Source organism: Bison bison, unplaced genomic scaffold (genome assembly GCF_000754665.1).
Source record: "Bison bison bison isolate TAMUID 2011002044 unplaced genomic scaffold, Bison_UMD1.0 scf7180017864239, whole genome shotgun sequence".
NCBI lineage: Eukaryota > Metazoa > Chordata > Mammalia > Artiodactyla > Bovidae > Bison > Bison bison.
The window spans coordinates 2,348,842-2,369,894 of NW_011494811.1; the positions used below are offsets into that span (position 1 = coordinate 2,348,842).

Consider the following 21,053-nt stretch of genomic DNA (forward strand, 5'->3'; position numbering starts at 1 on the left):
CTAACATTTTTTGAGCATTCACTGATATAAGTATATAATTTCCTGTTGTTATGACTTTGAAAGAGTTAACACTCAATTTTATGTATAAATAAAACTGTGGCAAATAAATGTGGGGAACATTATTATTTATATATAATATATATACACACACACATATATATATAACTTGAAATAAGTGTGCTGTTGATTGAAGCTTTCCATACAAGATCTGAATACTTATAATTAAGTGGAATTTAATTTTATATATAAAAACATAAAATATTTACTGGATTATATACAATGAATGGTAGGCATTATTGGTTTTATTTGCAAGCATTAGCCAAAACAAAACAAAAATGCTTTTTAAAGTGAGTGATAATCCCACGACTTGTTAGTACAGTAACACTTTAGTAATGGGATCTGGATATTCAGTATTAACACATCCACCCTTTCTACTGGAGGATGTGAAACTCAACCCAGCAAAACCTGAGATCTCAAAAACCAGCTATTTACTATTTACAATAGCCAAGATATGGAAACAACATAAATGGCCACTGACAGATGAACGGATAAACAAGATGTGGTGCATATATACAATGGAACACTACTCAGCCATACAAAAGAGTGAAATAATGCCATTTGCAGCAAGATGGATGGACCTAGAGACTATACTAAGTGAAGCGAATCAGAAAGAGAAGACAAGTGCCGTGTGACATCACTTCCGTGTGGAATCTAAAATACGACACAAATGAACCTACCTACGAAACAGAAACAGACTCACTCGTAGAGAAGGCCTCTCACTGCCAGGGGCAGAGGGGCTGGGGAGGGACGCGTTGGGGGTTTGGGATTATTAGATGCAAACTATGATAGAATGGAGAAACGAGGGCCTACCGCACAGCACAGGGCACTATACAGTCGATATCCTGTGATAAACCATAATGGAAAAGAACATGAAAAATAATATACATATGTACAACTGAGTCACTTTGCTATACAGTAGAAATGAATACCCCATTGTAAATCAACTATACTAAAATAAAAAATTTTAACACCCAGCTATTTAACTAAAATTCGTGTACATATGGTACTCATTCTTGAAAGAACTTTCAGGTTGTTACTGTTGTGTCTGTTTCACACACGGCACTGGCTGGTAATGAATAACTGAGGCATGGTCCATGTCACATTCCCCACTGCAAAGTATATACACTCAGTATTATCACTGGATATTGCTCATCAGACATATATTTCTCATGCCACTAACAGAGTGTTCAGCAAATCATCATGGGCTTAATTCTCTCCGTAGATATTCATACAGGAATCCTTCCAATAAGCTCCACCAGTATGGTATATAGCCTTCCTATGTTACAGTGTTCTCTGGAAGGAATGATGCTAAAGCTGAAACTCCAGTACTTTGGCCACCTCATGCCAAGGGTTGACTCATTGGAAAAGACTGATGCTGGGAGGGATTGGGGACAGGAGGAGAAGGGGACGACAAAGGATGAGACAGCTGGATGGCATCACCGACTCAATGGACGTGAGTTTGGGTGAACTCTGGGAGTTGGTTGATGGACAGGGAGGCCTGGCATGCTGCAATTCATGGGGTTGCAAAGAGTCGGGACACAACTGAGCGACTGAACTGAACTGAACTGATGTTACAGACACATATGTTAAATTATTGATAAATGTAATAGAATCAATTTGCCCTTTGAAGACATTCACTAGAACTCCTTCAGATTAACATTTACAAAGGACAAAGCATTCTAAGAATCAAACCTTCAGGTAATCTGTTTCTTTGTGGGGAAGGGTGACACCCCGCTTTGATGTTTGTATTTTCGGCCTGTACTGATTATTTTAAATTTCTTACCTTCTACTTATATCTTATAACCTTTACAGATTTTTATTATATACTTTTTTTTTTTCTGGGCAAAGACAGACAGTTCTTTACACTTGATGTGTTTTCAGTAACAGTCAAAGTGTTAGTCGCTCAGTGGCATCTGCCTCTTTGCGACCCCATAGACTGTAGCCTGCCAGGCTCTTCTATCCATGGAATTCTTCAGGCAAGAATACTGGAGAGGGTAGCCATTTCCTTCTCCAGGGGCTCTTCCGACCCAGGGACTGAATCTGGGTCTCCCGCACTGCAAGCAGATTCTTTATGGTCTGAGCCACCAGGGAAGCCCAACAGGGTAGAGTAGCTCTTACTTACTATCTGTTTATCATGTAAAAGAGAAAACTGACTATAGTCAAATGAATAAAACTAATGTTTTAAAGGGATGTTAATGAATCTTTTTTTTTTTTTAATCAAAATACCACTATTTCTGAAAGAAAAAAAAATCTCATTATAAGGTAGGAAACTTACATTTCTTTAGCAGATATACAGTGTTTTGGTGATATGAAATTCCTTACAATGTTCACCACATAGCAGAGTGTCATTAAAAGTGTAGACTTCAGACGGAGTAAGGCAGCCTGTGTTCAAATCCTGGTCCTGACACTTACTGGCTGAGTTCCTTGGGCAAATTATTTAACCTCTCAGGGGTTCAAAAGTCTCATTTATAAAGCAGTATCCACCTTAGAGGGTTGTTGTGAATGATTAGGCAATATATTCACACAATACCTGGTATTGTGGTTAAGTGCTCACTAAATGTTCAGGAACATAGTTGTATATTAAATGGAATTAATTCAGGAGATTTACATGAACATGTGAAACATGTGGAGTGAATATCTGGTCAGATACAGTACTGAACAATCAAACAATTTCAGAATCCTGAAAGTAAAGTATAAGAGCCTTAAAGAGCTCCATTTTTATTAATGGAGGATAGGATAAATGTTAATGTAATAGCAGATTTAACCCTCTACTTTAAAACAATTTTTGTGGTTTCAAACATTAGCTCCATCCACAGTAAACAAGTACTGCAGTACTCAATAAACTATGTTCTCAAAACTTCTGTTTCTACAGGAAGACTGTTTCCTCACATGAACACAGATATTCATCTAAGTCCAGTGATTTTAGAGCTATAATTGTAGAAGAGTATGTGAGAAGTTCCTTTTCACATTAATTTGTATTTAATACTGCTTATTAAAGTGTCAGAGTACTTAGCTAACATGGTATACCGAGCTCTGAAAAAATACCTGCTTATTATCCTAATTATAAGGTCCACAGAAGAACTAAACCATAGGCTGTAGTTACAGGTACACAAATTCCTTTCTCAAAGTTTGGAGAAAAGTTGGCTTGAACAACAATAACGCAAGAGCGGAAAGGACTTCCCTGGTGGTCCAGTGGCTAAGACTCTACGCTCCCAATGCAGGGGGCCCAGGTTTGATGGAACAAGATCCCACACACTGCAACAAAGATGGAAGATCCCTCACGCTACAACTAAGACTCAACACAGTCAAATCAATCAAAACACACAGAGATACACATAGAAACACCACTACCCGTCTATTTGGGTGATTAAAATAAAAAACTAAAACAAAAGAGACAACGAAAATGTTTGGAAGGGAGTCAACTGCAACTCTCATATTACGGGATGTGGGTATTAGTCACTCAGTCGTGTCCGACTCTTTGTGACCCCATGGACTGTAGCCCACCAGGCTCCTTTGTCCATGGACTTCTCCAGGCAAGAATATTGGAGCAGGTATAAACCACTGATGCACCAAACAACAGGATGACTTCTCAACTGCATTAAGCTAACTAAAAGAAGTCAGACCCAAAGACTACAAGGCTGCATATATATGACATTGAGAAAAGACAAAACTATAGACACAGAGGAGATCAGAGGTTGCTCAAGATTGGAAGTGGAGGAAAAGTCTGATTACAAAAGGAGATGAGGGTGATGGAACTGTTCTGTATTTTGACTTTATGGATTTGACAAAACGTAGTCATTCATGCCAAAAAGACTGAATGCTGTTGTTGTTCAGTTGCTCAGTCGTCTCCAGCTGTTTGCAGCCCCACAGACTGCAGCACACCAGGCTTCCCTGTCCTTTACTACTTCTCGGAGTTTGCTCAAACTCATGTCCATCGAGTCGGTGATGCCATCTAACTATTGTATCCTCTGTTGCCACCTTCTCCTCCTGCCTTCAATCTTTCCCAGCATCAGGGTCTTTTCCAGTGGGTCAGCTCTTCACATCAGGTGGCCAAAATACTGGAGCTTCAGCTTCAGCATCAGTCCTTCCAATGAAATATTCAGGGTTGATTTCCTTTATTGACTGGTTTGATCTCCTTGCTGTCCAAGGGACTCTCAAGAGTCTTTTCCAGCACCACAGTTTGAAAGCATCAATTTTTTGGCACTCAGCTTTCTTTATGGTCCAACTCTCACAACCATAGATGACTACTGGAAAAACCATAACTTTGACTATATGGACATTTGTCCGTTAAGTGATGTCTCTCCTTTTTTATATGCTGTCTAGGTTTGTCATAGCTTTCCTCCCAAGAAGCGTCTTCTAATTTCATGGCTGCAGTCACCATCTGCAGTGATTTTGGAGCCCAAGAAGATAAAGTCTGTCACTGTTTCCAGTTTTTCCCTATTTGCCACGAAGTGATGGGATCAAATGCCATAATCTTCATTTTTTGAATGTTGAGTTTTAAGCCAGTTTTTTCACTCTCCTCTTTCACCTGCATCAAGAGGCTCTTTGGTTCCTCTTTGATTTCTGCCATTAGGATGGTGTCATCTGCATGTCTGAGGTTATTGATATTTCTCCCGGGATTCCAGCCTGTGCTTCTTCCAGCTTGTTCCTTCCAGCCCAGCGTTTCTCATGATGTACTCTGCATAAAAGTTAAATAAGCAGGGTGACAATATACAGTTTTGACGTACTCCTTTCCCAATTTGGAACCAGTCTGTTGTTCCATGTCTGGTTCTAACTGTTACTTCTTGACATGCATACAGACTTCTCAGGAGGCAGGTAAGGTGGTCTGGTATTCCTATCACTTTAAGAATTCTCCACAGTTTGTTATGATCCACACAGTCAAAGGCTTTAGTGTAGTCAATGAAGCAGAAGTAGATGTTTTTCTGGAATTCCCTTGCTTTTTCTATGGTCCAACAGATGTTGGCAATTTGATCTTTGGTTCCTCTGCCTTTTATAAATCTAACTTGTACATCTGGAAGTTCTCAGTTCAAATACTTCTGAAGCCTAGCTTGAAGGATTTTGAGCATAACCTTGCGCTCGAGCGTGTGAAATGAACACAATTTTGATGTAGTTTGAACATTCTTTGGCATTGCTTTTCTTTGGGATTGGAATAAAAACTGACCTTTTCCAGTCCTGTGGCCACTGCTGAGTTTTCCAAATTTGCTGGCGTATTGAGTGCTGCACTTTAACAGCATCATCTTTTAGGACTTGAAATAGCTCAGCTGGAATTCCATCACCTCCACTAGCTTTGTTTGTAGTAATGCTTCCTGAGGCCCACTTGACTTCACACTCCAGGACGTCTGGCTCTAGTTGAGTGATCACACCATCGTGGTTATCTAGATTATTAAGACCTTTTTTGTAAAGTTCTTCTGTGTGTTCTTGACATTTCTTCTTAATATCTTCTGCTTCTGTTAGGTCCGTACTGTTTCTGTCCTTTATTGTGCCCATCTTTGCCTGAAATGTTTCCTTGGTATCTCTAATTTTCTTGAATAGATGTCTAGTCTTTTCCATTATATTGTTTTCTTCTATGTCTTTACATTGTTCACTTATGAAGGCTTTCTTATCTTTCCATGCTGTTCTTTGGAATTCTGCATTCAGATGGGTTTATCTTTCCTTTTCTCCTTTGCCTTTTGCTTCTCTTCTCAGCTATTTGTAAAGCCTCCTCAGATAACCATTTTGCCTTCCTTTTTCTTGAGGATGGTTTTGATCACAGCCTCCTGTACAATGTCCCGAACCTCTGTCCATAGTTCTTTAGGCACTCTATCAGATCTAATCCCTTGAATCTATTTGTCATTTCCATTGTATAATTGTAAGGGATTTTATTTAGGTCATACCTGAATGGCCTAGTGGTTTTCCCTATATTCTTCAATTTAAGTCTGAATTTTGCAGTAAGAAGCTAATGATCTGAGCCATAGTCAGCTCCAGATCTTGTTTTTGCTGACCATATAGAGTTTCTCCATCTTTGGCTGCAAAGAATATAATCAATCTGATTTCAATTTTGACCATCTGGTAATGTCCATGTGTAGAGTTGTCTCCTGTGTTGTTGGAAGAGGGTGTTTAGCTATGACCAGTACATTCTCTTGGCAAAACTCTGTTAGCCTTTGCCCTGCTTCATTTTGTACTCCAAGGCCAAACTTGTCTGTTACTCCAGGTATCTCTTGACTTCCTACTTTTGTATTCCAGTCCCCTATGATGAAAAGGACATCTTTTTAGTGTTAGTTCTAGAAAGTTTTGTAGGTCTTCATAGAACTGGTCAGCTTCAGCTTCTTCATCATTAGTGGTTAGGGCATAGATTTGGATTACTGTGATACTGAATGGTTTGCCTTAGAAACAAACTGAGATCATTCTATCATTTTTGAGATTGCACTCAAGTACTGATTCAAATTGCCAATATCCATGGGATCATTGAAAAAGCAAGACAGTTCCAGAAAAACATCTATTTCTGCTTTATTGACTATGCCAAAGCCTTTGACTGTGTGGATCACAACAAACTGTGGAAAATTCCTACAGAGATGGGAATACCAGACCACCTGACCTGCCTCTTGAGAAACCTATATGCAGGTCAGGAAGCAACAGTTAGAATTGGACATGGAACAACAGACTGGTTCCAAATAGGAAAAGGAGTACGTCAAAGCTGTATACTGTCACCCTGTTTATTTAACTTCTTTGCAGAGTACATCATGAGAAACGCTGGGCTGGAAGAAGCACAAGCTGCAATCAAGATTGCTGGGAGAAACATCAATAACTTCAGATATGCAGATGACACCACCCTTATGGCAGAAAGTGAAGAGGAACTAAAAAGCCTCTTGATGAAAGTGAAAGAGGAGAGTGAAAAAGTTGGCTTAAAGCTCAACATTCAGAAAACTAAGGTCATGGCATCGGGTCCCATCACTTCATGGGAAACAGATGGGGAAACAGTAGAAACAGACTTTATTTTTGGGGCTCCAAAATCACTGCAGATGGTGACTGCAGCCATGAAATTAAAAAACGCTTACTCCTTGGAAGGAAAGTTATGACCAACCTAGATAGCATATTCAAAACCAGAGACATTACTTTGCCAACAAAGGTCCATTTAGTCAAGGCTATGGTTTTTCCAGTGGTCATGTATGGATGTGAGAGTTGGACTGTGAAGAAAGCTGAGTGCCGAAGAATTGATGCTTTTGAAATGTGGTGTTGGAGAAGGTTCTTGCGAGTCGCTTGGGCTGCAAGGAGATCCAACCAGTCCATCCTAAAGGAGACCAGTCCTGGGTGTTCATTGGAAGGACTGATGCTGAGGCTGAAACTCCAGTACTTTGGCCACCTCATGTGAAGAGCTGACTCATTGGAGAAGACCCTGATGCTGGGAGGGATTGGGGCAGGAGGAGAAGGGGACGACAGAGGATGAGATGGCTGGATGGCATCATCGACTCAATGGACATGAGTTTGGGTGAACTCTGGGAGTTGGTGATGGACAGGGAGGACTGGTGTGCTGCGATTCATTGGGTCGCAAAGAATTGGACACAACTGAGCAACTGAACTGAACTGAACAGCATTTTGGACTCCTTTTGTTGACTATGAGGGCTATTCCATTTCTTCTAAGGGCTTCTTGTAGTAGATATAATGGTCATCTGAATTAAATTTGCCCATTCCTGTCCATTTTAGTTCACTGATTAGTAAAATGTTGATGTTCACTCTTGCCACCTTCGGTTTAATCACTTCCAATTTACCTTGTTTCATGGACCTAATATTTCAGGTTCTTATGCAGTATTGTTCTTTACAGCATTGGACTTGACTTTCACCACCAGCCACATTCACAACTGGGCATCGCTTCTGCTTTGGCTCAGCCTCTTTATTCCTTCTGGAGCTATTTCTCCACTCATCTCCTGTAGCATATTGGGCACCTACTAACCTGAGGGCTTCATCTTTCACTGTCATATCTTTTTGCCTTGTGAATATAAAATATGTAAGTGAAAATAGTTGTAAAATATTTCTTTTCTTTTCTTTTTTTTTTTTTAATGAAGGCCAACCAGCATGTGGGATCTTCGTTCCCTGACCAGGGATCAAACCTACAACTTCTGCAGTAAAAGCACAGAGTCTTAATCTCTGGACCACTAGGGAAGTCCCTTAAAAGATTTTTTAATGATTGGCTTGGGGCAGGAAAATAATCTGTGATGAAAAGGTTAAAGAAATTAGAATGCTTATTTTTCAAAAAATAGGTTTATAAAGTACATGTATCTATCTTCAAACGAATCCACAAAATTATTTTGGGCCAAAACAAGGAAAACTGAAAATAAAGGAAAGCAACCCAACACATAGTAGCTACATTTAACTTTAAAAGTATACCTGAAATATGGTATATACATTATCATCTCATAAAACTATCAGCAAAAAAAAAAACTAAAGCTGAAGCACTTTTTTCCCCTACTCTAGTGTTTCCTAAACTTGTCTAATAAGAATCATTTGACAACGTGTTAAAATTAGATATACCCAAATACCTTCCCTGGAGATTTTGATTAAATAATCTAGGTTGGGGGTCAGAAAACTGTACTTTTAAAATGCACCCCTTCCTCAAGAAACTTTATCAGACAAGTTTAGCAAACAACTACCACCCATAATTCTTAGCACAAAGCCAAGCAAAACAAATTTTAAGTGTCTTTTAATCATAGTCTGAATGTTTTCTAGCACACCAGCAGAGTAATTTCCACAGTGGAATGAGTACACGCAGGAAAACTCAAGATGATCCACTAGAACATGAAAGGAAATACTGGTCTATATACTGTTACTTTAAATCTCATTTTCCAAAATTTTCTATTTAAGGAGTGTATTATAAGGTAGAGTGTATCAATGCAATAGCACATGTATTATCTTTTTTTCTCAATAGAATATATGATCAAAAAAGAGTGGAAACCACTGCTCTAAGGATCCTAATTTGTTATTTTTTCCTCCTAAGGCTGACCAATCCTTAGCCTCTGTCCTACTTTGCACTAACCCCCATGATCCCCATTCTTTACCACTATGACCATATTCATACCCCAGGCATATGAGCATCATCCCTCTGAATATAGGACAGTTTTTTTCCTCTACTAACATGTGAAAAACTATTTATTATGCTGTGACTAGTAAGAAATTTCGGAGAAGGCAATGGCACCCCACTCCAGTACTCTTGCCTGGAAAATCCCATGGACAGAGGAGCCTGGTGGGCTGCAGTCCATGAGGTTGCAAAGAGTCAGACACGACTGCAAGACTTCACTTTCACTTTTCACTTTCATGCATTGGAGAAGGAAATGGCAACCCACTCCAGTGTTCTTGCCTGGAGAATCCCAGGGACAGGGGAGCATGGTGGGCTGCCGTCTAAGGGGTCGCACAGAGTCAGACATGACTGAAGTGACTTAGCAGCAGCAGCAGCAGTAAGAAATCTGGAAGGTGTTGACCTCTTTATTCTATTCTTAAAGTCTAGCAGACTCTTGGCATCTGAAATCAGCTCACCAATATAACATTTGTGGTTTTAGTCAAGTGGGACATTTAATGACAGGTGGGAATCTGATTTTGCTGAATCACAAATCTGAATCAAGTATGCCTCCCAGCTGATATAAAGGACCAAATCATTTAGCAGATGAATGAACCAAGCTGACCGCCCAGCATTTAATCTTCTATAGCTGTACTGTTCTCTGCTTGTTATTAGGGTCAGGAGACGTCTTTTTAATTCCTTAGTTATCCTTTACTACAGAAGTCCTCATTATCTAGAAGGTTCATTATAAAGAGTCCTTGAGGGGCTTCCCTGGTGGCTCAGTGGTAACAAATCCGACTACCAGTGCAAGAAACATGGGTTCCCTCCCTGATCCAGGAAGATCCCACATGCCTTGGAGCAACTAAGCCTGTGTATCACAACTATTGAGTCTGTGCTCCAGAGCCTGGGAGCTGCAGCTACCAAGCCCATGTGCTGTAGCTACTGAAGCCTGCATGCCCTAGACTCCATACTCTGCAACGAAGCCCCCGCAATAAGAACCCTGTGCACAGCAAGTAGAAAAAGTCAATACAGCAATGAAGACCCAGCACAGCCATAAATAAATGCATAAAATTTAGAAACAAAATGGTTTAAAAATTTTTTTAAAGGAGTCTTTGAATCCAAATGTGTTTATCTATCTACCTATCTATATATATATTTTTTTTTAATTAAAGAACACTAAAAACACAATCATTGTCATGTAGGAATTTGGAAGTTTTGCATAGGCATTAAAAAGAATGATTGTCATTCTTAGAAAGCCCACAATTCATGTGTTATTGCAAATAAATCTTAAGTGGTATTCGTGGATAGAGGCATTCAATTCACTAACTGCTACTGACGTGTTTATTGTCAAAAACATCAAAAGATATGCTTTGGCATATTTCTATGGCAAACGTGTGAACTGTTTTCAGAAAAAAATATCACCAAGCTTCTCTTTTGAGCCCTCCACATCAATAACATAGCTCAAAGAAGGCCCATCTCTCTCTCACCCTCAAGAATATCTTCATAAAGTGCGTGCACCCCTTCAGGCACGATGACCGCCAGTGCAGTTCCACAGAGGAGGCCGGCACCCAAAACAGTCACCAGCTTTAGTCGCTCCTGGAAAGAAAACATAAGCTGTTGAAGATTGATGACTAAACAGGGGAAAAGTTTCCGAAGTATCTGCAGTGAGCTGCTTATTTGTGAGGCCAAAATCTACAATGGCCAGTGAACATGGAAAAGGGTCAGCTTCATCAAAGTGTGCTCAGTCCCTTCAGTCGTGTCTGATTCTTTGCGCCCCCATGGACTGTAGCCCACCAGACGCCCCTGTCCCTGGGATTCTCCAGGCAAGAATACTGGAGTGGGTTGCCATGCCCTCCTCCAGGGGATCTTCTGACCCAGGGATCAAACCCTTGTCTCCTGCTTCGCCTGTGTTGCAGGTGGATTCTTTACCTGCTGAGCCATCGGGGAAGCCCAAGTTTCATGAATAATAATGCCAATTAGAACAAGGAGATACCATTTTTAAGCTTACCAGATTGGCAGTGATGTGGGAAAACTTGTCTACTACCTACAATAGGGAGAAGTTAGCATACTCATCTTAAACTGGAGGAATTGGGAGCTGCTACAACCTATATGGACCCCAATTTGGTAATTTAGATTTAAAGCCTCAAAAATGTGAATTCTTTGATCCAGCAATTTCACTTCTAGAAATTTTCCTAAGAAAGAACTATGAAAAGGTGGCCACTGTACATATTAAGAATACAAACCTGAAAATAATCTAAATGTCCAAGAAAGGAGATTAGCTAATAAACTTAAAATACTTCACCAGAGCACCAAGTGAAAAGTGAAAATGTTAGTAGCTCAGCAATTACAAATTATGACAGGGGTCTACTCATGGATACAGAAGGTAATGACACGATTTCCCTGGTGGTCCAGTGGCTAAGAATCCACCCGCCAATGCAGGGGACATGGGTTTCATCACTGATCCGGTAAGATCCCATATGCCATGGGGCAACTTAGCCCGTGTGCCACAACTACAGAGCCCACACTCTACAGCCTGCGAGCTGCAACTACTGCAACCTGCACTCTTACAGCCTATGCCCCACAACAAGAGTGGCCAACGCAATGAGAAGGCCGTGTACCACGGCAGACAGCAGCCCCCGCTCACTACAAGAGAAAGCCCGCGCAGCAACGAAGACCCAGCACAACCAAAAACAAATGTTAATTAACTTTTAAAAAGGCATGATATATTGCTACGAGGAAAAGCTGCGAGCAAACAATACATATGGATAATCTCATAGTTCTTTTGAAAAAGTATACCCATAGACAGAACAAGTGTAAAACATTAACAATTTTTTCTTTTTTTTTTTTTGTACGGTGTTTTTACATTCTTTTTTTTTTTATATAATTTTATTTTTTTTAATTAATTTTATTTTTAAACCTTACATAATTGTATTAGTTTTGCCAAATATCAAAATGAATCCACCACAGGTATACATGTGTTCCCCATCCTGAACCCTCCTCCCTCCTCCCTCCCCATACCATCCCTCTGGGTCGTCCCAGTGCACCCTGCCCCAAGCATCCAGCATCGTGCATTGAACCTGGACTGGCATCTCGTTTCATACATGACTTTTCATATGTTTCAATGCCATTCTCCCAAATCTTCCCACCCTCTCCCTCTCCCACAGAGTCCATAAGCCTGTTCTATACATCAGTGTCTCTTTTGCTGTCTCGTATACAGGGTTATCGTTACCATCTTTCTAAATTCCATATATATGCGTTAGTATACTGTATTGGTGTTTTTCCTTCTGGCTTACTTCACTCTGTATAATAGGCTCCAGTTTCATCCACCTCATTAGAACTGATTCAAATGTATTCTTTTTAATGGCTGAGTAATACTCCATTGTGTATATGTACCACAGCTTTCTTATCCATTCATCTGCTGATGGACATCTAGGTTGCTTCCATGTCCTGGCTATTATAAACACAATTTTTTCTTTATAGTTTATAAATGTGATATATAATTTATAAAAATTTATTTATCTGCAATGAACATACAATGAAACATACTCATACAATGAAAAAACATATTTAGTTTAATACTAAAATGTCCTCTAGTTTAAAAAAAAATGCTGGATTGAGATTGACATACTAGAGCTGTAGATATTTAATGTATACCACTTTATGTATTTGGAAGTACACATCTATGAAACCATCATTAGAATCAATGCCATAAATGATCTATGGCTTTAATCCACTAATACCAGTTTTTTCTTTTTATTCAGATTTCCTTAGCAGACTGTATCCTGACATAAAGGATATAAAGGATTATGTTTCAAAATTTCCTGAAGCAGCGACGTACCCTTCTTAGAGTCTTGGGAGTATGAAAAATAATCTTTAAAACTACAAGAGGGCATTAATGTTGCTTATGAAAAACTTTTAATAATTTTAACAGTATATCACATACTCGCCTTTTCTGTTTTAGTTTCTTTTATGAGGTTATCAAAAATAACAATGGTTGTATTAGTTCTGAAATACTACTGAAGCTGCAACTGTGAAGCTGTGGGAATATACACATACAAGTACTGCCTCTAAGGGAGGTTCTTAGCTGAAAAGTTAGTAGAAATATTACCCGCTCCTTGTTTGGGAAGAAAGAAGGGACCCATGTCTATTGTGTCTCTATTGAAAATGGGGGGACTATAGCTGCAATGTCAGCACCAGCTAATACTTGCCCTATAGCATGAGGGGAATCCCCTTAGCATCTAGGCCAGGTCAGCCCTTCACACATTCTGGGTGGCTATTAATGACTTACAAACTGAGAGAGTTCTGAACACATTCAGTGATTGCATTCTAATGGTATACAACTATACAGCTTGTATAAAAACCCTCCAATGGTTGGGGCAGTGGCTTGGGAGGCAGAACTAACTGCATGTTCAAATTAGTTAACAAGTCAGCACCTCAACTCTTCTTTAAAATAATATTTCTACACATCCTATGAAGATATAGGAGGCAACAAGAGAACGTGGTTGAAGTATTTTGGGAAAAGGACATCAAACAGCTGGTGTTCCTATTTTAATGTTCAATATTGAGCTATTCTAAGAGTCTTTGTCTTTTCCAAGTTACTAAACTCACCAAAGCACTGCTAATCACAGCATTCATTTGAGACCAACTGTTAGAGTATGGAGAACACAAGATGGAAAAACAGCTCTGACATGGCAAGTAATTAGTCTTTTCATCATTCTCTCTAAACAATTCATAAAAGTCACCTTTGCTTAAAACAATCATGAATGTCAAGTTTTACTGCAAAGAAAGGACAAAAACAAGGGTAAAACTGCACCAGACTATCATTTCATTTGAGGGCCTTAGTTTCAGAACTCCACAATTCAAACTAATGAATAAATTACTGGGAAAGAAGACTGTCCTGTCAGCGTTTTGACTCTGCTCTACTCTGGGAAATGGAAATGAAAGATGCCTCAGCTTTGCAAATTAAGGGAAGATGAGAGGAAAGGGATGTACCTAAAACGGAAAGAGCTAATTGCCTTCAAGAATTACTTGGGTGGTACCTCACATCATATAAATGAAAATTAATTCCTGATGGATTATACACCTAAATATAAAACCTAAAACTCAACGGCTGTTAGAAAAAAATATAGAAAATCTTGGCAATCTTGGAGTTGGCAAAGATTTCTCAACAAGGACACAAAAAACACAAACTATTTTAAGAGAAAAAAATTCAACATCAGAATTTTAAATGTTTGCTGATCCATTAAGAAATGAATAGGCAAGCTACATACTGGAAGAAAGTACATATACCTGTACTGGAAATACATATATTTGTGGTGGGTGTATGGTAACAATATACACTCAGGCCCCTTCAGGTTGGAGATACCTGTTCCCCCAAGTGCTGGCAATGTTGCCTACTGATGGCTTTCAGCTAAGTCCCTCTGAGACACTGCCCTTAGGCCAATAACCTAAAAGTTATATTCCCTCCCCTCGAGAAGTCCATATCCAGTGACTAGCCCAACTTGCTGCTATGCAGATGGAGGTACAAAGCCTCAAGTCAGAATATCTCAGAAGGGCCATAAAGCTTCAGTGCCTTCTGTGGAGTGATCTGAGGCCTCCACTGCAACCAAATTACAGCTCAACTTCTTCATCTGCTTAATCCTGCTCATTCTTTCATAGGTGTTATTCCCTGGTGGCTCATGTGGTGGCCTGTAATGCAGGAGACCCAGGTTTGATCCCTGTGTCAGGAAGATCCTCTGGAGAAGGGAATGACTACCCACTCCAGTATTCTTGCCTGGAGAATTCCATGAACAGAGGAGTCTGATGGGCTACAGTCCATGGAGGTACAAAGAATCGGATACGACTGAGCAACACTTGGTTATTCCCAAGAACACCAACCAATAAACTTCCTGTAAATCTTTCTGCAAATCTTCTCAGGGTCTGTATTCTAGGGAACCCAACCTAAGCCACTGACGAAGCACTTGCATTTGAAATACAAAGAATGATTACAACTCAGTAAGAGACAAAATTAAAGTTAAAAATAGGTAAAACACTGAACAGATACTTCACAAAAGATACATGAATGGCCAGTAAGCCCATGAAAAGATGTTCAACATTATTTAGTCATCATCAAAATGCAAACTTATACTATAATGAGATACTTCTTCACACCCACTAGAATGGCTAATATTAAAGAGACCAACACCACTAAATGATGGCAAGGATACAGACCAACTGGAACTCCCATATGTTGTTGGGCAGAGCATAAAATGGTCCAATCACTTCAGAAAACTGGTAGTCTCTTATAAAGTTAAACAGTAATTCCACTTTTGGGTATTTACCAAGAGAAATGAAAGCACATGTGTCCCCCCAAAACTTGCATAAAAACACTCACAGATGCTTATCGATAATAGCCCTAAGAATACCAGTTTACCATTCTGCTATTGCTGGACATCTGATTCAGATTATGGCTAATGAGATCTGTATTTGTTGTTGTTTAGATTTCACAAAGTCGTGTCTGACTCTTTTGTGACCCCATGGATTGTAGCCCACCAGGCTTCTCTGTCCATGGGATTTCCCAAGCAAGAATACTGGAGTGGGTTGCCATTTCCTTCTCTATGGAATCTCGCTGACTTGGGGACCAAACTCAAGTCAGCCAATGCATGTACATTCTTTACCACTGAGCCATCAGGGAAGCCCAAGATCTGTATTACAATATCATTTTAAAGAGTCAGAAAAAAAAGAATTTGAGAATTTGGAAAAAAGAGATCTCTGAGGTAAACTTGAGTAAATCATCTCACTTTGTAATATTTCCTCAAAGGAAAGGCAGTGTGAGCTAAAATTACTGTATTATGTTTTCATGAACTCCTTATTGCCAAATTCAGACTTAAATTGAAGAAAGTAGGGAAAACCACTAGACCATTCAGGTATTACCTAAATCATATCCCATATGATTGTACAGTGGAAGTGAGAAATAGATTTAAGGGCCTAGATCTGATAGAGTGCCTGATGAACTACGGAATGAGGTTCATGACACTGTACAGGAGACAGGGATCAAAACCATCCCCATGGAAAAGAAATGCAAAAAAAGCAAAATGGCTGTCTGGGGAGGCCTTACAAATAGCTGTGAAAAGAAGAGAAGCGAAAAGCAAAGGAGAAAAGGAAAGATATAAACATCTGAATGCAGAGTTCCAAAGAATAGCAAGAGATAAGAAAGCCTCCTTCAGCGATCAATGCAAAGAAATAGAGGAAAACAACAAAATGGGAAAGACTAGGGATCTCTTCAAGAAAATCAGAGATAACAAAGGAAGATTTCATGCAAAGATGGGCTCTATAAAGGACAGAAATGGTATGGACCTAACAGAAGCAGAAGATATTAAGAAGAGATGGCAAGAATACACAGAAGAACTGTACAAAAAAGATCTTCACGACCCAGATAATCACGATGGTGTGATCACTGACCTAGAGCAAGACATCCTGGAATGTGAAGTCAATGGGCCTTGGAAAGCATCACTATGAACAAAGCTAGTGGAGGTGATGGAATTCCAGTTGAGCGATTTCAAATCCTGAAAGATGATGCTGTGAAAGTGCTGCACTCAAAAAGTGCTGCCAGCAAATTTGGAAAACTCAGCAGTGGCCACAGGACTGGAAAAGGTCCGTTTTCATTCCAATCCCAAAGAAAGGCAATGCCAAAGAATACTCAAACTACCACACAATTGCACTCGTCTCACAGGCTAGTAAAGTAATGCTCAAAATTCTCCAAGCCAGGCTTCAGCAATATGTGAACCGTGAACTTCCTGATGTTCAAGCCGGTTTTAGAAAAGGCAGAGGAACCAGAGATCAAATTGCCAACATCCACTGGATCATGGAAAAAGCAAGAGAGTTCCAGAAAAAACATCGATTTCTGCCTTATTGACTGTGCCAAAGCCTTTGACTGTGTGGATCACAATAAACTGTGGAAAATTCTGAAAGAGATGGGAATACCACACCACCTGATCTGCCTCTTGAGAAACCTGTGTGCAGGTCAGGAAGCAACAGTTAGAACTGGACATGGAACAACAGACTGGTTCCAAATAGGAAAAGGAGTACGTCAAGGCTGTATATTGTCACCTTGTTTATTTAACTTATATGCAGAGTACATCATGAGAAATACTGGACTGGAAGAAACACAAGCTGGAATCAAGATTGCTGGGAGAAATATCAATAACCTCAGATATGCAGATGACACCACCCTTATGGCAGAAAGTGAAGAGGAACTCAAAAGCCTCTTGATGAAAGTGAAAGTGGAGAGTGAAAAAGTTGGCTTAAAGCTCAACATTCAGAAAACGAAGATCATGGCATCTGGTCCCATCATTTCATGGGAAATAGATGGGGAAACAGTGTTAGACTTTATTTTTCTGGGCTCCAAAATCACTGCAGATGGTGACTGCAGCCATGAAATTAAAAAACGCTTACTCCTTGAAAGGAAAGTTATGACCAACCTAGATAGCATATTCAAAAGCAGAGACATTACTTTGCCAACAAAGGTTTGTCTAGTCAAGGCTATGGTTTTTCCTGTGGTCATGTATGGATGTGAGAGTTGGGACTGTTGAAGAAGGCTGAGTGCCGAAGAATTGATGCTTTTGAACTGTGGTGTTGGAGAAGACTTTTGAGAGTCCCTTGGACTGCAAGGATTCCAACCAGTCCATTCTGAAGGAGATCAGCCCTGGGATTTCTTTGGAAGGAATGATGCTAAAGCTGAAACTCCAGTACTTTGGCCACCTCATGCGAAGAGTTGACTCATTGGAAAAAGACTCTGATGCTGGGAGGGATTGGGGGTAGGAGGAGAAGGGGACGACAGAGGATGAGATGGCTGGATGGCATCACTGACTCGATGGAGGTGAGTCTGAGTGAACTCCGGGAGGTGGTGATGGACAGGGAGGCCTGGTGTGCTGCGACTCATGGAGTCGCAAAGAGTCGGACACGACTGAGCAACTGATCTGATCTGATCTGATGTTTTCAGTCTACTTTGAAATTAGAGTACATACATTTTTTTACCAAATGAAGTTAAACCTCCTACACTTAACTAAGTTATTTAACCAAGTCAGACAAATCTATGTTTGTTCTTGGAACTCCTTACACCAAAATTTTAAGTTCTGTGAAGGCAGAAACTTTTAATTTACTGCTGAATACTTATAGAGTAGGATCTTGACACATAACAGATTCTTCCCTAAACATATACAAAGAGAATGAATTAAATACCCAGATTCACACAAGGCACTGGGGACTTGGAACCTGCCATTCAACTGGCCCTTAATATCAACAAATACATAAGTGCTCTGGAACCTCTTTAGAACACTTGTGCTGGTTAACAGGCCTAACATGTCCCTTCAAAGTGTAACCATATCCAGAATTTTCCGTGGTTATTTGATTCAGAATTTATCCTTTGGCTCAAGGGGTATTAAAGTACATAAAATAAGGAACCATAATAGGATTCCACCACAGTAAATGTGAGGCAACGCAGTCATTTGTCTCATTAATGCAAATACCTTAAATGACATCTTTTTTTCCCAAGAAGTTCAAAACCTGTTTCAATCTTTAGCACTGTTTCAATCACTATTTAGTCACTGCTTCAATCTCCAGCAAACTGATACGAAGATTATTTATTGTACATAACTTTGATCAGGTTGATAAACGTGTAGTAACTTTCTCATGGTCACCTAATTACAGAGGGAACACTTCTGACAGAAACAAAAAATCAAATAGTCAAAAAAATAAGCATAAATGGCACCTCACTCCAGCACTCTTGCCTGGAAAATCCCATGGACGGAGGAGCCTGGTGGGCCGCAGTCCATGGGGTCGCTAAGAGTCGGGTAAGACTCAGCGACTTTACTTTCACTTTCATGCACTGGAGAAGGAAATGGCAACGCACTCCAGTGTTCTTGCCTGGAGAATCCCTGGGACGGGGGAGCCTTGTGGGCTGCCGTCTATGGGGTTGCACAGAGTCGGACATGACTGAAGCGACTTAGCAGCAGCAGCCGTGGGTTACAGTTTCAATTTTTCTTAAAAAATTTTTTTAAATTACCTGAATCATTTTAGACTCTATTTATTTCAAGCACTTGAGATGTGGCTCCATGTTATTTGTACAGCTGTATTCTTTCACACAACTTCACAATTTGTTATTTAATCTCAGAACAGAGTACATGTCAAAATCAAAACGCTGACAAGTTCTCTCCTTTGCTTACGGTAAATCACTGAAAAGCTATATTTAAATGAAGAAGTACAAATTTCACGTGTGGTTCAAGATGAAACGGAGAAGGCAGTGGCACCCCAGTCCAGTACCCTTGCCTGGAAAATCCCATGGATGGAGGAGCCTGGAGGGCTGCAGTCCATGGGGTCGCTGAGGGTCAGACACGACTGAGCGACTTCACTTTCACTTTTCACTTTCCTGCATTGGAGAAGGAAATGGCAACCCACTCCAGTGTTCTTGCCTGGAGAATCCCAGGGAGGGGGGAGCCTGGTGGGTTGCCGTCTCTGGGGTTGCACAGAGTCAGACACGACTGAAGTGACTTAGCATAGCATTAGCATCAAGATGAAAAGAGTTCCCAAAGCAATAGTATCTGTTGAACAAGTGAAATATTTGCTCAAGAGAGGCATGAACTGTGCAATGCCGTTTGTCTGGTGTTATCTCATTTTACAATTTCATGTCTGTAGCTGACTAAGCCAAAGGACTGACCAGAACTATTAATTAAAGCAGCAGTTTGTACTCAGTGCCATTAAGCTATCAGCATAGTGCAAGCTTTGAAGTCAGTTTAGTTTTCTTGGCAGATACCAAGGTAGTTAAATGGTTTTTCTTTCCTTGCTCACAGAAACAGTCAATAAATTGTTTGGTTCAATTAAAGACATGCCAATAATTTTAAAAGCTTTTAATACTGAAGACTGTTTATTTCAATCTCCCTTAAACCATGCTCATGTTGTACTGAAAAGCCTCAACTGCAGTTTCCTAAAAAATGAAAGATGCGTCTCTTGTTATAAGACTGACCCCTTCAAAGCTGGAAGCACTGAAGGGATGAAATATCACAGGGCACAAAGTAACTCTTGTTGAAGCAATAAAGGCTTTCTCCATATTCTTACAAATAAACCTGCTTCAAGGAGACACTTCCTTTACCTACTACATGATCTACTGCTAAGTTACAGTAACAGTAACAGTAATCAAGAAAACTCAAATGTGAACTTGATTCTTCAAGTCCTGACAACTGAGACAAGATGTCTAAAAGCATCCTGCCTCTAAGCTGTGGCTGTGACACTAAGCAAGTTCAATATCCTTTTCTGGAAGACAGGATTGCCACTACTAGTACTATCATGTAGGCATATGATGTGAGCACACTTAATACAGAGTAGTTGTCACTAGCACTTATCTCCAACCTCATTGGGAGCATGCCGTAAATGCTTCTAAGCCGCTCCTCCACAAGAATCACAGTGCAAAACCCAGATACTTGGATGAAAGTTCGAGTGAACAATGCTGCATCATTACCATTATGCCAGTGGCATACAGGTTTCCCTTTCCTAAATTCATTTGCATAGAGGTAATAACAAGCAATACTCGATTGATGCTACTTCTTTCAATCTCGGAAAACAAGACCAACTTGCTTTTCTTTTTGTGAGTCCTTTCTAAAAATAAAACCAAATCTCGTAAGACTGCTCAATGTGACTACAAAAACAAAAACACACTGATGCATGGGAAAGACCTGGGAAAACACTGACAACGAATATTATTAATACACAAGAAGTTTGATTGAACTGAGAAAAAAATAATTTTTCTCTATCAAATTCAGTTCAGTTGCTCAGTCGTGTCCAACTCTTTGTGACCCCATGAATTGCAGCATGCCAGGCCTCCCTGTCCATCACCATCTCCTGGAGTTCACTCAGACTCATGTCCATCGAGTTGGTGATGCCATCCAGCCATCTCATCCTCTGTCGTCCCCTTCTCCTCCTGCCCCAATCCCTCCCA

The 21,053-nt window shown here is 40.0% G+C and overlaps 1 protein-coding gene across 1 annotated transcript in view; it reads right to left on the reverse strand.

Annotated features, from left to right (window-relative positions):
- Positions 1-21,053, reverse strand: part of SLC39A9 (solute carrier family 39, member 9) — a 50,023-nt gene that overhangs the window by 20,056 nt on the left and 8,914 nt on the right. The window contains exon 2 of the mRNA XM_010846693.1: positions 10,573-10,681. Coding sequence (XP_010844995.1) covers positions 10,573-10,681 — 109 coding nt within the window. The remainder of the gene's footprint in view (positions 1-10,572; positions 10,682-21,053) is intronic.